Raw genomic sequence first — 19167 nt, 5'->3', positions numbered from 1 at the left:
AAGAAGAAGAAGAAGAAGAAGAAGAAGAAGAAGAAGAAGAAGAAGAAGAAGAAGAAGAAGAAGAAGAATGAACAGAGGGAGAGGGAGAGGAAAACAAAGAAGAAGAATGTGTGCAAACTGGCAGGCTCAGTCGTGATGTGAGTCTATGTCTTGGCTCTTTCCCGGCGGGCGCCTATGATGATGGACTCACGCAGAAACGAATAGATGTAAAGAATGCTGTACTTTTTCCGCTAAATGCCAAGAAAGAGAAAAAAAAGGAAAGGAAAAGGGGGAATGTTTACGATGAATCAAGACGATGCAGTGTACACGGCGTACAAAGCTCAGTGATTGAAGGAAAGTGATTGGGCGTCTGCGATTCATTGGCGCGGAACCGCTTGGGTGTGGGTAAGGAAACTTTTGCGGCAACAAACACACGAGCCCTTTGTGTGTGACGAGCACGGTGCAGCGGGAGTTGTGTGACGCGGGTAACGGGAAAAAAACAATGCAAAAATAAGAGAATAGTTCAAGACAGGTGAGTAGAAAAGCAAGTTGATAATCTACTCGAAACCAATAATATATATAATGTAAAATCGCTAATAGCAGCAAGAATGTCCTCGCACTAGACTCCATCCTTAATTCCTTTCGGCCAAAAGTTCACCTACCTACTCCAGCAAGACAATAAACAGTGCCTCATTTTCAACAATCCCTTCCGTCTCTCCTACCCCAAAAATGTCCATCATCCGAAGCACAACGTGATGGTGAAAGAACATGTAACCCCATCTACCTCGCTCCCTTGGGCGAGCCGCTCTCCGCCACCTCTTCGTACTCGAGCTGCCACTGGTCCACCTCGCTAAACTTTCTTGTCGCGCGCTTCAGCTCGTCTATCGACTGGAAATCCGGCGGCCCGGCCGTCGTCGTCTCGCCAAACGTGTCGTCTGCGAGTGGCTGAAACTGGCTGTCACCTTCTTCTTCTTCCTCGTCCTCGTCCTCATCCGAGTGGTTTTCTTTATCCGAGGAGCGACGGCCATACGTCTTGTGCTTGGACGCGCTACGCGTGCGATGTGCCGGTGCGCTAGCCTGCTGCTTGGGACCACCAGAGGCAGACGCGGCTCTGCTCGGCGGACGAATGATGCGGCCGCCGCGTGTGCGCGTCTCATGCACCTCGTCTTCCTGCTCATGCTCCTCCTCCTCTGGTTCCTCTCCATCACCGCCATCATCACCCTCGTGGCGCGTCCGTTTGTGCTTTCGCTTGGGTAGTAGATTGGCTAGGTCCGCCGTAGTTAAAGCCTTGGGTTGGTGATGGTGGTGGTGCTCCCGCAGCGCCGCGCGGCCGCGGCCGCGGGCTTCAAAGTTAGGAGAGTGCGTCAGAGAGGGTGGTGATGAAATGTCGGACAGAATCTCGTCATCGTCGTCGTTGGCAGCGGCCCGCAGCGGCGTCGTAACCGACGGACGTCTACGACGCTTGGCCAGCGCGCGTATATCAGGCCAAACATCGCCTTCGTCCTCCGACCCGCTGCTGGCCGGCGGCGCGTTAATCTCATCCAAGTTAATCGGCGTCGTTGCCCGCTGACGGATCGGCGTGGACGGCGGCATTGGCGGCGACGAGGCCAGCTCCGAAATCTCGGAGTCACTGTCCGTCTCCGCCTCCATCCTCGTCGACTTGGCGGCGCGCTCTTCTGCCTCTGCCTCGCTCTTTCTCTTCCTCGTCGTCCTCGTCGTGCTTACATTCGCCGCCGAGACGTCTCTCCTCTGCGGGGCCACAGCACTGGTCGACGCCAAGCTCGCCCGCGTGCGACGCCTAGTATGCAGCGGCGTTGACTCGGCATCAGGCGCAAAATCCTCCTCCTCGCCCTCGCTCTCCAGCTCCGACTGCGCGCCGCGGCTCGACGTCTCTGAGCGAGGCCCCCGTCTGCGCGTGGTGCCCAGAATGCTAGGCTCCCTTGCGCGTCTCCGAAACGCGCCGATATTAAACGAAGACGTCAGCGCCGAGGTGTTGCCGGCACCGCCACGGCTGCTGGGACGGATCGGGGGGTCTTTGCGCCCGACAACACTCGACTGCCGCGAGCGCGGCTTAAACGTGCTCCAGGAGCGCGTCGTCGATGCGGATCGCGGTGCGTCCGGTATCTCCCCATCGGCGAAGCTGTCACCCAGATCCCCAAAGATGCTGTCGTCGGCGAGGTCCAGGCCCGTCGTGTCGCGGCGCATCGACGGCGTCTCGAGCGCGCGACGGCCGACCTCGACGGAGTCGACGCTGGTGTTGCGGATGGAGGAGGCGGGCGCGGCACGAGAAGGCCCTGCGGTAGAAGCGGCATCAACTGTCTCTTGTCGCTTGGAAGGGGCGGCGCGACGGCTGGTTCGTGTGCGGCCGCGGGTTGGTTGCTCAGTGTCGCTGGAGGCGGGCACGGTCGCCGCGGGGGCGTCGGCGGCCTGACGCGATCTCCGCGTGCGAGCCATTGTAGAAGTGACAAATTATGTGGCAATCGATGTAGTTGTGATATTGAAGATGTTTCGGGAGTTTTGACAAAGGGCCGTCAGTGGGAAATGATGTCGGCTGTGCGGAATTTGAATGTTGTGAGATTTTGATAGTGGTGAGGTTATTGGGAGCTCAACGAGCCAGTCGCGTCGCGACGCGTTTGGGAGCTGCTCCACTAAAAAGTTGATCTACTTGGCTGGCCACGCAAGATCCACATCCGGCGTTACTGAAGAATTGGAGAGTGAAGAAATAGACGAATCTTGATTGAATGTGAAAACTGATTTACTATCGATGGCTCACACTATTTCAAAACAGCCATGAGCATCCATGCTGAGAGAAGATGAAAAAGGTCTGAATTCTCGTGCATGGGATTGTATTCTGTTCCAAACGCCAGCAATGCAAAGCCTCAAATACTTCAACACCTTATAATATACATTAATTTTATTCTACAAGGGCCGCTCATATCAGCGTCTGGCCCTGGAACATGCTTCTCCTGACTTCGGCAACGATGTCACGACGATCATTGTTGCCTACAAGAACAATGCCGCGTCCACGACGGTTCATGCGGCCAGCACGACCCAAACGGTGGATAAAGTCAATAGTGGTATGCGGCACGTCATAGAGAATAACGTGACGCGTAGCGACAGTATCGATGCCCCGAGAGGCCAAGTCCGTAACAACGAGGACCTTGGAGCAAGAGAGCCAGCCGCGAGGCACGGCGGGGTCAGGCCGGGCGACGCGGAGAGGGCCGGGCTGGGTAAAGAGATTCAGAACCTCACCGTGCCGCTTCTCGGGTGTGTCACGGTGCAGGGCCTCGGCGTCGATGCCCTTGGAACGCAGGTAATCGGCCAGCTCCTCCGTCTTTTCGCGCTCGTTGACAAAAACGATGATGCGGCGCACGTCGACCTCATCCTTGTTCGTGCCGTCGTGATGGGTGGCCTCACGGCTAATAGTAAAGATAGTATCAGCGCAGGCGAGGTCCTTGTTGTTTCGGTACGGATCACGGGAGACGTCAATGACACCGAGCTGCACGCGGCGAGGAATGGCGTGCAGGTTGGGCGTCACGATGCGAACCATGTGGGGATAGTTGATGTGGAGATAGTTGTCAAGCTTCCTGGGAATGGTGGCCGAGCAGCAGATGAACTGCTTCAGGGATGGGTTGGCCCGATCGACAATGCTCATGGTGACGGGAGCAAAGCTTCGGTCAAAGAGAGAGTCGGCCTCGTCGACGATGAGATGAGTGACACGGGAGAGAATGTTGGGATCGGCGTCGGTCATGGCGCGGAGTAAGTGGGGTGTGGCGATGAGGATGTCGACACCCATGGGCGAGTACACGTTGCGCTGAATTTGTTGGGGCTTGAGATCAGAGGAGAGCATCTCCGTTTTGAACTTGACGGTATGGGAAATGGTCTTTGAGACGCGTAGAACTTGTTGGCAGAGCTCGGCAGTGGGGACCAGTATGATGACTTTGGGCCGGGCCATGGTGGGATGGGGTTCGTCAAAAGGCTTCAACTTTCCGCCACTTTCCTCTTGAAGCTTCTTCTCGGCCGCATGGCGTTGGTTCCAGTTGACAATGTCCGGGTCTTTGGCCTCGTCCATCTTGATGGCGTTGATGGCGGGCAGTAGGTACGCCAGCGTCTTGCCCGATCCTGTCTCGGCAGCGAGCAGAATCGAGGGTACTATTCTGTACCCTATGCTCGTCTCGGGTACCTTGCCCAGCTCGTTGATGCGTGAGTACCCCGTTGGGTTGGGTTGTTGCTTATCGCGCGCCATAATGGCGGGAATGCCCAGGCGCTGGACGGGCGTAGGGCGAATGTCTGTCATGCCCTTGAAGAGCTCCTCGTCGACGGCCTTTTGCACAGCGGGCAACAAGCCAAATTGGGTAAAAGATTCGATATCCTTCATGCGCCCCTTGTTTTCCGTCCGTGCCTCCCACGAGACAGGGGCGAGCGCGCGCTGCATCTTGAGGGCCTTTCGGTCGTCGACGATCTGGCGGCGGCCGCTGTTATTGTCGGCCGGCGTGCGGGGCTGTCGTCTGGGATCAATGTTGGCAACTCGCTTGTTCATGGCGCCAAAGGGTCCCGGTGCCTGGCGCTTGCGTCGGGCGTCATTGCCGGAGGTGGGGGACCGGCCGACGTTGTCGGACAGAACCATGCGCGAGGGGCGAGCATCGCGGCGCGTGGAGGCGAAGCGGACGCCATTGCGAGGTTGCAGTAAGGACTGCAGCGCAGGCCGCAGAGGCATAGTTACCCTGCCGGCGGAAAGGCCTGCTTTTGAAAGCAGGGGCTTCATGGCGGTGGTGCGCAGCAAGCTGTAGTGTTGATGGGTCGTGATGGCGCGGCAGGTATCCAGGAGAACATTTTCACTTTTCTTGCTAGCATCTGTCGTCTCCAAAAATTAGCGGGTACGTACCCTGGGGTGGCTGCCCAAAGAGGAAATGGATCAGTTGGGTGGTTGGGTGGTGTGTAATGGCAGTGATGGCACTGATGGGTGACGAGCTAGCTTTGAAGGAGGAGGTGGCAGTCGGCAGGGCAAGCCACACAATATCGATTTTAGATGGCAATTGGAGCATGCAGAATGTTTTGACATGGTGTAGACATTAACCGAGTTGCGTGGTAATGCCGTTGCGGTTTTTCATGCCTGGGTATTGAGGCGCAAGTGGTCTATGACGCTGAATGCTGGCATGGTTGCCCGTTGGGAAATGGTGGAGAAGACTCCACTGAATAGGCGATGGCTCCGAAAACAGGTATTGGGCGAGAAGTGCGATGCCAAAAGTTAAACCAGGTTGCTGCAGGAAAAGAGAGCCAATTAAAATCAAGGTTACATATGTATCTGTCGCCAAACGTAGAGGCGGTGTTTGCGCTTGGAGAGACCTCTTAGGAGGTGTACTGGTAATGGCTTATGCAGGCTGCGGACCAGCTGAGTGGCAAGGTGTCATTGGGCTGCGAATTGGGCGAGTCGAGGCCCTGTTTTCTAGGCTAGAAAGCCGCTGAAGTCCGTCAAAGGCCGCCGAGAGCCACAGTGAAGACGGAATTATTACAGCGTGGCTTGCCTAGAATTTAGCGCCCTCGAGCGTCGTCAGCTTCCTATTTGACCTTGGAAACTGAAACGATCTCAAATTCTGTGCTTGTTATGAGACTATTTGTATTATTTTCAATCATCGAGGTTCAAACACTTTAAATGCTGCAATTTTGGCCAGGCATGTATCTTGAAGCCGTTTTGAGTGGCTGAATTAGTGTCCTCCGCCCAACAGCCAAAACTGGGCGCCAATGCAGGCTATTCGCTCCCACGTTTGCGCCTCTATTCGCCTCAAATCCCAGCCAGACAGCTTTGAGGAGGCGGGAGGGGTACATATATCGACGTCAACCTAGGTATTTATATCTGGTACTACCTCATCCTTGATAGTGGCTTCTCCCCCAACCCTGCCCGCATCGATTCGCCCTGCAGACTCCCGCGCGACTGTTGAAAAGCCCCAACGTTCCACGAACCGCTGCACGTTCCTGTTTCTGCGCCTTGCATCCCGTCCCGAGACCAGCTCAGGAACGCTGCTTCTACGCTACCGCCCGTTTCAAACGACTCGCTTCTCCGTCGTTGTCCATCTTGATACCACCCGAGATACTCGCTTTCCCAATTCTCAAACTTCCCCACGCTCTCTCTGTCCGTGCACCCGGAACCGGCACCGTCTCCCGATTTACGCTGCACGTGCCTGCCCTCCTCTCTGCCCGTTTCGCCTGGTGTATTGCTCGAGCGCCTCCATGTCCCTCATCTAAAGCCCTCACTTCTACTTTCCATATCTTGCTCGTCAATACCTCAATCACTCTTCAAATTCATCCTCTTCTTCGCTCTTCATCGTTGGAGTCCACTTACAACCCAGAGACTATTCTACAACCCACCTGGTAGCCACCAGCAGCTCCGCCCACCTTCCACCCTTCATATTATGTGCTGGCTTTACATGCCCGTCACACCACCGTCATAGTCGGCAAGGACGTCGCTTCTCAACACAATTCTTCAATCTCTTCAAAGAGTAGCGAAATCACTTCCCAGGGTTGTCTGCGTGTCACAAAGCGCCTATATACATTTTTCTCGCCATGTCTCAACCAAACACCATTTCACACATCATCACATACAATGCTCCCTGCGAAAGCGGCTCCGTCTTCATAGCCGGAACCTTCTCGAAACCTGCCTGGCTTCTCCAAGAAATGCAACGCTCAGCGCCATCTGAAAACCCCAACACCCATTCCATTTCGGTCACAGTTGAGCCTGGAAAGGAATATCAGTACAGGTTCAAGTTAGGCAGAGAAGGACGTTGGGCTGTCGATGAGCAAAAACCGATTGGTAAGTCCATGGCCACCTTGGCAAAGGGCTAAAATTAAGTCTATTCAGTTAAGAGTGTCTTGGGGACCAAGAGCAATATTCTCCGAGTGAAGGAGCCTTCCAAACTCCCAAGCCGCAATGATTCCGTCAGCTTCACGGTCCCCCTCTTCGCCCATGAACGACTCGGCGCCTATACCCTTAGCGACGGCAGTGAAGCAGTCCAAGACACGGTTAGCGAGCTAGATCTGCAAAAGGAAACCTCACCCAGAACTGTGAATGACGCCCCGGTTGACTTGAACGACCCCACCCTCGAAATGTTTCCCTGCGACAAGTCGTCCATCATGGGCACCCTACGGAAAATCCAGTCCAGCCTCGGCGAGCAGCCCGTTGCTGCGGACGGGAACCGCACCGGCCGAAGAAGCAGTTCGGACTCGGATGACAGCTCCTCGGGCGCCGTGAGCCCTACTTCCTTTCGACGCAGGGAAAATCGACTGTCCAACGGCAGTAAACGCAATTCTTCTATCGCTTCGCTCGGCGCCATCGCAGAAGAACCTTCTGGCGGAATTCACAAACGCGAGCTTAGGAAAATTGCAGAAGCTTCCATGGGAGACTCTGGCGAAGCTCTCATGATGAAATCCTCCAAATGACAATAATCACGTCGCTGTGCCGTATATACCTAAAGAACGATTGGTTGGCGTTTTGTCCTTTTTGTGTAGTTGTAGCCCGCTCAGTTTATATCCCTTGGAATTAAATCGATACAGTTATTCTTATTGATTTAAAATTATGTGCAATGTAGTGGTTATTTGACTGTAGAACCGCTGTCTTCACTACAGTCACACGAGGTCACGGCGCTAATAAGTGTCACAAGCCGGATGACACAACTCCATCAACAGCATCTGAACAGGGCCAAACATCAAAACTGTTCACTGTTTGTCCAAAGCCACCGGGAAAACTTGTACAAGCATGAGCCCATTTCAAACTTTATCAAGACGTGGCGTTGCCGAGCCATGGACGACTTACAAGCGCAGGCAACCGTTGTTGACCCCACATGCCCGGACGATTCACTCCGCCCTGGCTGATTTTAGCCAACAACTTATTTCTAGAAACTCAACGACAAGTCACCCTTACGCCAAGAACCCCTATTTTCTCAAAAGCACGCTACAGACACGACATTGTTCATCTTTCGAAACCGCATCCAGTTCCAGCAGCTTCTGCGAGGCGACGACTCTCGCCATGTCGCTGCCACCCAACGTCATCCGCGTCAAGCGCAAGCGGGTGGAGGAATCGCCCGTCACTTTTCTCCGTACGTGCCTCTCCTGCCGCGGGGGCGCTGGCGAGGCGAGAGCACATGGCTGACCAAATGATTCCTCCTACTCGCAGAAATTGACCAAGGCGCGAAGCGACACCGCAGCGACAGCAGCCACTGGGTCTACCAACGACGAGGCGCGACGGCGCAGCAGCAGCGGCAACAGCAACAGCAGCCACAGTCGAAGCCCCAGATTCAGCTCTCAACGGCCAAAGACGATGCGGGCGATGCAGGCACACAAAATGCGGCGCCCCAGCAGCAGACACAGGACTCTAGGAAATTGGCACTAGCGGCGTCGTCTGAGCCGCGCCGCTTCCGCGTCTCCAAGGCGATGCTGGCCGCCGCCGCCGCCGCCGGGAGCGGTGGCGCTGCGGGAGCGGTTTCAAAAAGGGACAGATATGGCACGCCGACGCTGTTTGTAGAGCGCTCGAGACGGAAGAAGCTCGCGCCCAAGCCGCGGCGCAGCATGGTGTCCCTGCAGAGCCCGGACGGCGACGCGGCCGCGGCCAAGGACGTCGAGGTCAAGGCCCTCAAGCGGCCCGGCGTCGCGAGGCGAGCCCGCGAGGCCGCCAAGACGAAAGCGGCTTCCACCGACGACGACGGCGGCGATACTGCTGCGAAACCGACAACGAGTAGTGCTACCACTGCGACTGCGAACCCGCTTCCGCCGTCGCTGACGAATCGCGCCGCCGAAGACATGCGCAGGATAACCGCCGACATGAATGAGTGGGTGATGCGCGAGATGGGCGCCAACCTGCAGAGCATGGAGGAGGAGCGGAAACGAGTCGCCGCCGCCGCGCCGCTCGCGTCGCCGTCGCGGTTCAGGCCCAAGGCGCCGGCGCAGCGCTACCACGAGCGTCACCCCGAGGTGCCCGCGCCGGGCAGCCCCGCGGCCACGGCCACCGACGTGGAAGGCGACACCAACATGACGGACGCGAGCGAGGAGGAAGACGGTGACGACGATGACTGGGTGATTGAGGAGTATGTCCGCATCCCGGCAAACTCGGTGGCGCTAGACGTGGCGCCGTCAGATGTGGGCTTTTTGGTGCTCGACGGCGAGGAGGAGAGTCTACTGTTTTTTGGATCGCAGAATGACGAGGACGAGGACTGGGACGAGGATGAAGAAGATGAAAATGGTACGTTTATAGTTTCCTTTTGGTTTGATGCTCGGTCACGGATGAATGGCTAACGTTCTTTTGTGTTGTGTAGCGGAAAATCACTACACGGCGGACTATCCGGATGATGAAGTGGATTCGGAAGACGAGTTCAACCGCAACGCATACTACTTTCGTAACATGAATGCGTCGGATGATGAAGAGTACGACCAGGACGACTTTGACGAGGATGGGGACGCGCGCAGCGCAGACGGCGGGGGCGAGGATGACGATGCGCGCATGACGAGGATCTTGGAGCAGATGAAGAGATTAAAGGCATTGCAGAGATAGATGTATAAAAGGGCATGGGACATGGCGATTGGTGTATATGATGAATAATGTAGATTCTGATACATTGTCTTTGATCATTCATCATTCTGCGAACTGTGTAGCTGGCCCCCAAGCTTACATCTAAAACCAAAGACGTGCCAATTGTATCCATCATTCAGCATACTGCAAGTAGTCATGTACCGACGACTACCGAAAGGATCCAGGTTTTTATCGTCGAAAGCAAAGCAAGTTATTCCTTAGCGATGAAAAGATGGCAGTCTCCGTCAATGTGTTGTTTTCCTTCTTGAGCTGGCTTGCAATCTTCACTTGCAGACCTTGATGTTGGGAAACTCGCCCTGCTGCTTGCAGTGCTGGCCCTGGGGGCAGTCGGCGTCCGAGCGGCAGAGGCCGGCGACGGCGTTGGCCAGGACGAGGGTGAGGAGAGTCTTGAGCTGCATGTTGCTGAAGTTGTTGTTTTTTTGGTCTGAATGATTGAGACTTGTAGTGGTAAAGTTGTCTGCCAACGAAAGATGAAAAGTAGAGAGAAAGCAAAACTTGATGGAAGGGGGGTCTTTATAAGTTTGGGGCAGCCGGGATTTCAACTGTCTGCAAGTCCGTCTTGTCAATGGCTTGTGGTCTAATTTGATGTTACGTCAAGTTCAAGACTAGCAGATGAGTGGAAAGGGAGAGATGGGGAAGACCTCCATCCTATCAACAATGCCGTCGACTTAAAACCCTCCCAATGCCGGCACCCACGGTCAAGCCACTCCTACAAGTTCTTGTTTGGAGTAGGTAGGTGTACGACTGCCTTGAATGATCTCCTCTGCTAGTACTCGTCTCCTCTATCAGGTATCCTCGAAAGCAAGAGAGAAGAGGGAAAAAAATTGTCTGGTACAAAAGTCGCAAGCCCGTGTTGGCGGCGCCCATGTCAGCGTCGTCTAGACCGCAACAGGCAAGTGTTGTCAGCATCACGTCCAGCCACCGTATCACAGAACCCGTTCTATAGATTCTGTTCTATCTATTATACGTGTTCACTTATTATCAAGTGATTTGAAAAGGATGTTCGGCGGGTTTCCCGTTTCAGTCATTAGTGAATCCGAATTTGGATCCCCATAAGGCCGGTGGGACGAGGCGGGCTGAACGAACGAACGCTAGGTTGGCGCCTTGTATGGGGGGGTGAGGCGGGGATGATGATCTTTGTTTTTTTTTTTTTCCTTTTTTTTTCTTCTTTTTTTCAAGCTTTGTACATGCAATTATAGCACGGTCCACGAGTCGTCAAAGATGTTGTCATGTATTTATTCAAGCTTCATTTCATGTCGCGTTAAAAAGTGATCAGAGTGCCACAATAAAGTTTTAAACACAATTTGCACATTGCCATCGCCGCCTCATGCTTCGCAATGGCATCCTCGCATACAATTTCCTGTCCAAGTCGACACGCTTCTAGTGCCACTTCCACTACACACCACCCATCCACCCCTCGCTTTACGCCGAAATGCTGTCGTCTGCACGCTCCATTGCCTCCGTCTCTTCCATGGCCGCCTTGAGCGCCACGGGGTTTCGCGGGACAAAGAGCGCCCGGTAGCGCCGGGGCAGCGCGACGAGACTAGTCGGGTCCGCGTTGCCGCTGACGGGGTGGCAGTCGACATCGTCGAACTTTTCGATGCGGAAGCTATTGAGCAGGCGCATGTACACGAGGTACAGCTCGCGGTTCGCGAGAAGAGAGCCGGCGCACATGCGGTAGCCGACTCCGTAGGTAAAGAGCGGCGCGTCGGGCTGCTCATACCAGCGCTCTGGGCGGAAGACGTCGGGGTCGCTCCACACATTCGAGTCTATTCGGGGCAGATTTAGTTGACTTTCTTCGAATGATTTTAGCAGATTAAAAAAAAGAGTCAAGACGTACCCATATTACAGGCCCAGGCGTTGAGAAACAGTATGGAACCCTTGGGGATGGTGGCGGTTCCATAGGCGACATCTTTGATAGAGGCGCGTGGAAGTGCTAGCCGCAGCACAGTATAGTAGCGAAGAGACTCCTTGACCAAGGCTACGACGTATGGGCACTTTTGATCGTCCAGTTCGTCGCACATGGGAGTATCCTCGCCGTAGAATTTGCGAATCTCTTCGACAGCCTTATCTTGGATGTCAGGGTTCTGTGAGAGGAAAGCGACAAACCAGGCCACCTGCGTCGTGACCGTGTCCAGACCACCGGACAGCATGGTCAGGCTGATGGACGTCAGCTCTTCCTTGTTCAGCTTGGCCTCCTTGTCCATGATGACATTGGCCTGGATGCAGGGCTTATAAGTGCCGTTGGCGATGCGTTCGTCCAGGCCGTTGTTGAGGCGCGACAGGTACACATCACGACGGCGCCGCACTTCCCGCGCCTTGGCCGAGTGCGTGTTGATGGGATTGAGGCGCAGGATCGGGATGTAGTCTTGGAGGTTGCCCGTGGTGGAGCGGAAGCGGCTGATTTCCTCCTCGACGTGGGTAATTTCGTCAAAGAGGTTGTCCTTTTGGCTTTTGAGACGCACGCCCCAGTTGAGGGTCAGAGCGAGCGACAGCGATAGCCGCTGAATCATGGGCATGGGGTCCGTGGGAATCTTGCCGGCCTGGCCGTACTCGTAGAGCTCCTTGATAAAGTCGCGTGACTCAATGTCCAGATGGGGGACATACGTCTGGATAGAGGGCTTGTTCAACGCGGTGGCGGCACCTTTGCGGCGGCGCTTCAACGAGTCGCTGAACGGCGACGTACCGATTGTAGTACCGGCCGTGTCAGAGACGAGCTATGAGTTTATTCATCAGCGACGAGCACTTATCACGGAAGCTGTTGCGCATCATGGATCTTTTTGCAAACATACCTTGTGAAATGTGTAGAACTCGGGGCGAGAGCTCATGGCCTGGAGATTAAAGCCAAAAAGAGTCTTTGCTGCAGCGGCAGAGTTGATGACGACGACGGGAACATTGCCGAGCTGGATTTGATAGACTTCACCAAATGTTTTTGCCCACTCGCGATACTTTTCTGCTGCATTGACACGAATATCCCACATGTTTCCAATGATAGGTAGGCCTCGGGGCCCCTTTAACTGGCCTATGCGAGCATTGTAGCGGATGAGTTCATTGGCGATGATGTAGACAATGGGGGCAATGAACAAGGTAATGGCGAGCGCCTCCAGCGTGCCTCGACGACCATGGTCGGTAAGAAGCGCCAACAGATCTACGGTTCTGAGCATGACTGCGACAGTTTACTTTGCAGTCAACACTTTCCGAGTCTTGATAAACCCGAATGATATGCGATACGAAAGACGAGGCGGGCGACGGGCAGAAGAAATAGTATATTTCCCCCCCCCCCCTTCACAAGTATTACAATGACACATCAAGTGGTCGGTAGGTTGCAGCCAATCCCTTTCCGCCTTTTTGTCGCCCGCTGTCCCCCCTCCCCCCCCCCCCCCTTGCCACCCCGTTTGCCCATATGGCAGGTAAGCAAGCCACAAACTGGGACAAAATGGGACAAAAAGTGCGGCACGACGATCGTTTGTGCGGGGGAATTTGATGGGGGGCAGGGGCATCATCCTGACACAGGATAGATGGTGTTCCGTTGGAGGGCAAACTTGCCCCAGCGCGTGCCCAATTAGCCACTAAGCGTGACCAGACCAGATCACTAAGCGGAAACCTCGGAACACATCTTCCGCAAGAACCCGATCCGGACTTCCCTTTGACATCTACGAGAGAACAAAAAAGCACTGCAGCCCACTCTCTCTCGGAATCGCGCACCGCTTTTTGGAAATCATTGAACTGTGTTACTTTTTTACTCTTTTTCCTTTTCGTCCCCTTGCCATGCCTGCGTGAGGAATCTCGCGCAGCACCCCCCACTCCTTGATGGCAAAGACCGAGTCGCCGGCACGCAGCCCGGCTATGGGAGGAGTTGCCGAGTCATCGTCGGCGCCTCTTCCGAAGCGCAGCGCGCCGCCGACAGATACGACGGAATCGGCTCCGCGCATGAAGCGTGGGAAATACACATCGCTGGCCTGGTGAGCATTTCCGCCCATTTCCGTTTGGTGGAGAGACAGTTGAGAGACAGAGGAGGGGGGCAATTTGTCTGCTTTGATTGATCCGATCTTTTGCTGACAAGTGTGGTGCCCGTGCAGCAACGAGTGCAAGAGGCGAAAGCTCAAGTGCCTTCCGACGCATGATGGAGACAGCTGCGAGCGGTGCATTGCCCGCAAGCTCATGTGTATTTTTGCCGTCAACTCGCCCAAGGGCGATAAGAAACGAGATGAAGGGTACGTGGCCTTTTTTCCCCCTACCCCTGTCCCAGAATCCCCTCATGCAACCCTCCTCCCCCGTCCCCCTGTCTTGAGGGCAAATATGGGTGTTAACCGACCTTACGCGTAGAAACCAGATTCAGATCCTCGGCGATGAACTGGCGCAGGTCCGCCATGAGCTCGCCAATTTGTCCCAGGCCGTCTTTGAGCTCCGTCAGCACCGCTCGCCGCACGGTGGCGTCCAGGGCCTAACCTCTGCGTCACCGTCGAGCGTCCCCAACAGAGATGCGGTCCCCAAGCACCCGCAATTCATTGGCCCAACCCGCCCCGCGTACGGCCTCATGATTGCCGAGCGCTCGCTCACGCGCATGGGCATACCGGACTCGCCCTCGTCGCCGTCAGGCAGCGGCGCGGCCTCCCCGGAGCCTCCGCAAGCCACCGCAGCGGACCTGTCGACCGCCTCCTCCGCCGCCGTCGCCGCCGCCGTAGCCACCGACGTCGAGTTCTGGGCGCAGTGCTCGCCCGCCGAGGCGGCGCGCCTCATGGGTGTCTTTGAGGAGGAGGCCGAGTCAGTGTACCCGTACATTGAAATTCTCGAGCTGGCCGCCCGCTCGGAGCAGATCCTGCGCATCATCCGCCAGCCGGAGTTGCTCGAGGACGAGGCCCTGGCCGGTGCGAGCACCGGACGCGCGCTCACGGCGACGGATATCGACCTCGCAAAGATTGCGGTGGCGATTGGAATTGCCATTGAGGCGCGCGGAAAGAATGACTTGTGCGCCGCTATTGCGGCGTCTGTGGAGCAGAACACGGCGCGCATCTCGCAGAAAGAAGTGTCGCTCCGAGGCATCCAACTCCTCATCTCTCTAGTACGTGCAACCACGCAAACCCTTTTTTCTTCTTGACTTGATGCTTACAACCATCAGAGCATCTACTACTTTCACAGCGATGACGAGCTGCTGGCCTGGCGGACGATTGGCGTCGCTGCTCGCGAGGCTCTGGAAATGGGCCTCCACCGCAAAAGAAGCTTGTACGACAACTTTGCGGATCCAGCATCACGGCAAAGAGCGCTACGAGTATTCTGCTGCTGCTATATCCTGGATCGTAGATGGAGCTTCGGCACCAGCCTCTCGTTTGCTCTGGTAGACAGTGATATCGACCCTACACTACTCGAACTCGTAAGCCGCCATCACCCATCCACCATTCGTACGTGTTTGCTTACCATCTCCTTACTACTCAAAAGGAACTCGACTCGCCATATCTCAAGTGCATGGTAGGCTACGCTCAGCTGTGCTCCAAGCTATGGGCAGCCATTCCTCCGTTTGGCGCGCCTAGCCAGTCCATCCCTCACGAGCTCGCCTACGCGCTCGACGCGGCAGCGCTCGACTGGCTCGACTCGATCCCGCCGCACCTGCAGATGCGGCACTACCCGCGCGGCAGTGGCAGCTCCGGCGGCAACTCCGGACCATACCCAACATCACTCCGCACGCAGCAGCACCCCCAGCAGCAGCCGCGCGTGCTGCACCGCCTGCGCGCGCTGCTCTACCTCCGCGGCAACCTCACCCGCATCTCCATCTACCAGCACCACCTCATCAGCCCGGCCTCCGTGGCCGCTGACCCGGACCGCGCGCGCGTCGCCGTCGACCTTGCCCGCGACACGGTGCAGGTACTCGTGCACCTCAACGCCACGTCGGACATTTACTCGCGCCAGCAAAACGCCTTCAACTACTTCTTGGCGAGCGCCTTTGCCGTCATCTCGCTCGCGCTGTGCCACGCACCGCACATTTTTGCCGCACCCTGCACGCAGAGCTTCATGGACGCGGCCGGCCTCGTAAAGGGCTTTAGCCGCCACAGCATGGCGAGCAAGCGTCTGTGGAAGAGCATTCGCGGGCTGTCGCCGCGGCTCAAGAGCCTGGGCGTGGGCGGCGGTAATAGCGGCGGCAAGGAGCAACAGCAGCAGCAACAACAGCAGCAGCATCAGCAGCAACAGCAACAGCAACAGCAACAGCAACAGCAACAGCAGCAAATGGGGCCGGGTGGAGCTATAGGTAGAGGAGCCATGGTCGGTGTTGAACCCGGATCGGCTCGTTGGCGTGGCTATGGCCAAATGTACGCCGGCGACGGGCGGCAAGCGCCCGGCGGTGGCCAGTCGGCACCAGCGTCCGATAGTCTGTGGAACTATAGCCTGAAGCAGCCCGTCGCGAGCGCGGGGCAGTCAGTCTCTAGCAACAAGAACACCACCACTAACAGTAACAACAACAACAACAACAACAACAACAACAACAACAACACGGAGCCGCTGCCGGGCATGAATCCAGATATTCTCAGCTTGTTTGACTCGTTGGGAGACGAGGCCATGTTTAGCAGCGGCAGCTTCGACCCCAGTGTATACGGAGGCATGGAGGATGGCGAGGGTGGCGACATTTCCCGGCTTTTTCTTCAAGGACTCATGTAGCGTGGCGTTTGGGGGAAATACTTTTTTTTATTTAATGTGTTTAAATAGAGGCAATTGTGTATTTCATCAATCTGTACTTGTTATTGCTGTGGTTCTGTCTACCCGGCTGCATGTCGTTTGCGCAGTCATATGTATAGGCAATCATGTATTTTCTGTGCTTGTTATTACTTGGTGTTCTGCCCGTCTGGCTGCAGGACATCGACGCAGTTGTATGTGTTATGTAGTTCATTCTTTGTACTTGACATTGCTTCGGGTCCTTGTATTGTCATTTCATTCATCCTTATAGTACACGTAATCATGAATTGTCACAACGCCTTAATGCCCATTTGCCCCATTCGTGCCGTTGGCGCCATTCGCGCCGTTGGTACCATTAGCTCCTCCGTTTGCGGTGCAGCAGGACGAACCCTCAGTCAGCTTCGATCCAGTGTCTGCGCTAGACGGTACATCCAGGGCCGGGTTGCCGGTGTAGAAGTCGGACGGGGTAATGTGTACTTGAATGATTTCCACGGGCCTGCAGTCGGCGTTAGTCTATTGCACAAAAGAAAACATGACAACGATTGGGAAATAAAACTTACATGACGGGCCAGTCTTCGACACGCGGGTTGTGGGTTAGACCAAAGACGCTCCAGATGACAATGTCCTCGTCCTCGACATTGTCTTTACGGTCGGCAGCGTCACGCACGCCACCAACCTCGTTACGGCTCAGCAGGGTCCAGCGTCCACCAGCGTAGAGCTCGTCGTCCCTGTGCTTGGTGACCCAGAGGTGGTGGCGGGCAAAGTGGGCGCGGTTAGACTGAATGCTGCCGGGGGCGGCGAGCAGTAGCTGGGTGGGCGGGCCGGCAATCTTGTAGCCGACGGGCTTGCCGCTGACGGGATTCTTCTTGGCGCGGTTCTGGATCTTGAAGACGCGGTTGTCAAAGGGCGCGAGGTCGAGGCCTGCCGACTCCTTGATGACGGTCGACTTCACGTGGTAAAAATTGCCGTTGGGGTTGGTGGCGGCGTCGACGGCGGCGGGCAGGCTCTCTTCCTGCACCAGGGTGTTTGCGTGGCCGTCGAGAGCAGGGTCAAGGCGCAGGCAAAAGATGTGCTGGTGGTTCTGGGCAATGGTGCCCGGATTGACAATGTTGCCCCAGGGCGCCGTCTTGCCCTCGTCCATGTTGACGACGGAGACGATGCCGGTGGCGCGGGCCTCGAGGGTGATGCCGGCGGCCTGGTCGAGGATAAAGGCAAATACGTACTCGTAGTTGGCGAGGGTAAGGATGTACTGCACCACGAGCTCGCGGCGGCGCGTGACGACGGCGCGGCCGGTGCGCCAGTTGGTGTGCTTCCAGTTGATGCCGTTGTCCTGCTCGTGCAAGCAGACGACATTTTTAGAGGGAACCGGGGTGCCATCGGGATTAGTGAGCAGACCGTCAAAGTACTGGGAGTGCGTGGTGAGTTAAGTAATTCGGGAAGCGAAGAAGAGGGGATGTTACCTTGATGACGCCGAGACAATCGCAGCCGAGAGTGAGGTTGTTGACACAGTTGCCGAGGCCGCCATCGCCAAAGTCGAATGCCTGCTTGCGATGAAACGGCGGTCTGGGATCGGCATACGGGACAGTCTGAATATGTTAGATGTGCATGCCATGAAATGATGTGCGCCAAAGAGCTCACCATGTCACTCATGCTGATTCTGTACATGACACTGCGGCCGTCGTAGCGAACATCGTGAAGCACGGCGCCCTCACGCGGGTTAAAGGTGACACGAAAGCGCCATTTTTGCCACTCCACGAGGTTGTCGTCCGTAATGGCAAAGCTCGGGCCCTCGGGCTGCAGAACGGTGAGAGGTTTGACGTCCTTGCGGACGCCGCCAGGGAGCAGCTCGGGGACGTACTCGGCGGGGCGGCAGTGGTCCAAGACGCCGACCTTGTTGGTGACGCCGACGAGGCCGTCCTCGGCGCAGCCGGTGGCGGGCTGGTCGATGCGGACGAGCGTGCCGGTGCGGGCGTCGACGATGGGGATAAACGGCAGCGGGTAGGCGTAAAAGTTGGCGTCGGGGTTGCCGCTGCGGGTGTCACGGCCGAAGCAGAGGGCCTGGAAGAGGCGCGACTGGCCATCGGTGTCGTCGGGGCCGCCATAGGGCCAGGGTTCGACGACAAGCTCGAAGCCCTCGGGAAGGGTAACGGACTTGAGCTTTTCCTTGAACTCGGGGGATTCCTGCACGCACTTGACGACCTTGTCAAACTCGAAGCTGTTGTTTGATTGGTTAGCAGAGTATGGCTTGCATAGGCCAAGCAAGCCACAAGGAAGAAGGAGGGTGGGCGGACTCTCAACTTACATGCCCAGGCTGGCGTGGTACTTGCTGTCAATCATTTGGTTCACGGTGCGCTTGCCGGCGACGAGGTCCACGACGGACTCGTGGTACTGGGTGGCCGCATCGCCGCCAATGACGTCGTAGTTGAGCTGGGCGAGGCGCGGGGGACGCGGGGTGTCGGCGGTCAGGGTGCCGGCATGCTCGGCGTCGAGGAAGCGGACGACGTCGGCCTTGGGGGGCTCGAGCAGGTATATGACGCGAAAGTCGAGGACGGCGCCCGGGTGCAGCTTGAGGATGATGTCGCGAGCCTGCCGGACCTCGTCGGCGGAAAGGGCCGAGAGCGGATGCGGGGTGGCGGCCATGGCTCGATGTGTTTTTCTTTGCTTTTGTGTACTTGTACAATCGCTAGCTCACAACACCACAAAATGTGATTTGGAGAAGTGAGACAAAGAACACGGGTTGAAGATTTTTGACAATCCGGGTTGTGATGTTGTCTTTTTTAACATGACAGATCCGGGGTTCGCGTCAAGACGGGGGAGCTTCAAGGCCCCCGCGGGAACCCGTTTTTGAGGGGGGCGATTAGCTTTAGTGACAAGCGTCTGCGGAACTAGATTTCCAGCACCCAAGAGGCTATCTATCTATTGTGGGTTTATTTTATCGGACGAGACGG

The 19167-nt window shown here is 56.2% G+C and overlaps 7 protein-coding genes across 7 annotated transcripts; 3 read left to right on the top strand and 4 right to left on the bottom strand.

Annotated features, from left to right (window-relative positions):
• Positions 1 to 759: 759 nt before the first annotated feature.
• BBA_04156 (uncharacterized protein) lies at positions 760 to 2433 on the bottom strand (the record flags this gene model as incomplete). Its single annotated transcript, XM_008599253.1, has 1 exon — positions 760 to 2433. One exon carries the CDS (start codon positions 2431 to 2433, stop codon positions 760 to 762), a length of 1674 nt encoding a protein of 557 aa, XP_008597475.1.
• Positions 2434 to 2911: 478 nt separating this feature from the next.
• Positions 2912 to 4744, bottom strand: BBA_04155 (DEAD/DEAH box helicase; the record flags this gene model as incomplete). Its single annotated transcript, XM_008599252.1, has 1 exon — positions 2912 to 4744. The coding sequence occupies one exon, from the start codon at positions 4742 to 4744 to the stop codon at positions 2912 to 2914; it is 1833 nt and encodes a 610-aa protein (XP_008597474.1).
• Positions 4745 to 6540: 1796 nt separating this feature from the next.
• BBA_04154 (uncharacterized protein) lies at positions 6541 to 7413 on the top strand (the record flags this gene model as incomplete). Its single annotated transcript, XM_008599251.1, has 2 exons — positions 6541 to 6787; positions 6836 to 7413. The coding sequence occupies 2 exons, from the start codon at positions 6541 to 6543 to the stop codon at positions 7411 to 7413; spliced, it is 825 nt and encodes a 274-aa protein (XP_008597473.1).
• A 586-nt stretch (positions 7414 to 7999) lies between these two features.
• On the top strand, positions 8000 to 9517 carry BBA_04153 (uncharacterized protein; the record flags this gene model as incomplete). Its single annotated transcript, XM_008599250.1, has 3 exons — positions 8000 to 8069; positions 8147 to 9208; positions 9282 to 9517. The coding sequence occupies 3 exons, from the start codon at positions 8000 to 8002 to the stop codon at positions 9515 to 9517; spliced, it is 1368 nt and encodes a 455-aa protein (XP_008597472.1).
• Positions 9518 to 9819: 302 nt separating this feature from the next.
• On the bottom strand, positions 9820 to 12720 carry BBA_04152 (Cytochrome P450 CYP504B10; the record flags this gene model as incomplete). Its single annotated transcript, XM_008599249.1, has 4 exons — positions 9820 to 9958; positions 10983 to 11325; positions 11397 to 12273; positions 12349 to 12720. 4 exons carry the CDS (start codon positions 12718 to 12720, stop codon positions 9820 to 9822), a joined length of 1731 nt encoding a protein of 576 aa, XP_008597471.1.
• Positions 12721 to 13366: 646 nt separating this feature from the next.
• BBA_04151 (fungal specific transcription factor) lies at positions 13367 to 16204 on the top strand (the record flags this gene model as incomplete). Its single annotated transcript, XM_008599248.1, has 5 exons — positions 13367 to 13518; positions 13636 to 13770; positions 13883 to 14618; positions 14676 to 14927; positions 14993 to 16204. 5 exons carry the CDS (start codon positions 13367 to 13369, stop codon positions 16202 to 16204), a joined length of 2487 nt encoding a protein of 828 aa, XP_008597470.1.
• A 315-nt stretch (positions 16205 to 16519) lies between these two features.
• On the bottom strand, positions 16520 to 18859 carry BBA_04150 (copper amine oxidase; the record flags this gene model as incomplete). The annotated part of the gene is made up of 5 exons (XM_008599247.1): positions 16520 to 16715; positions 16780 to 17624; positions 17680 to 17805; positions 17858 to 18434; positions 18522 to 18859. 5 exons carry the CDS (start codon positions 18857 to 18859, stop codon positions 16520 to 16522), a joined length of 2082 nt encoding a protein of 693 aa, XP_008597469.1.
• Positions 18860 to 19167: the final 308 nt, after the last annotated feature.

This window comes from Beauveria bassiana (genome assembly GCF_000280675.1).
Source record: "Beauveria bassiana ARSEF 2860 unplaced genomic scaffold BBA_S00009, whole genome shotgun sequence".
Lineage (NCBI taxonomy): Eukaryota > Fungi > Ascomycota > Sordariomycetes > Hypocreales > Cordycipitaceae > Beauveria > Beauveria bassiana.
Note: the sequence above shows the minus strand (reverse complement) of the source record. Positions and strands in the feature narration are given on the sequence as shown.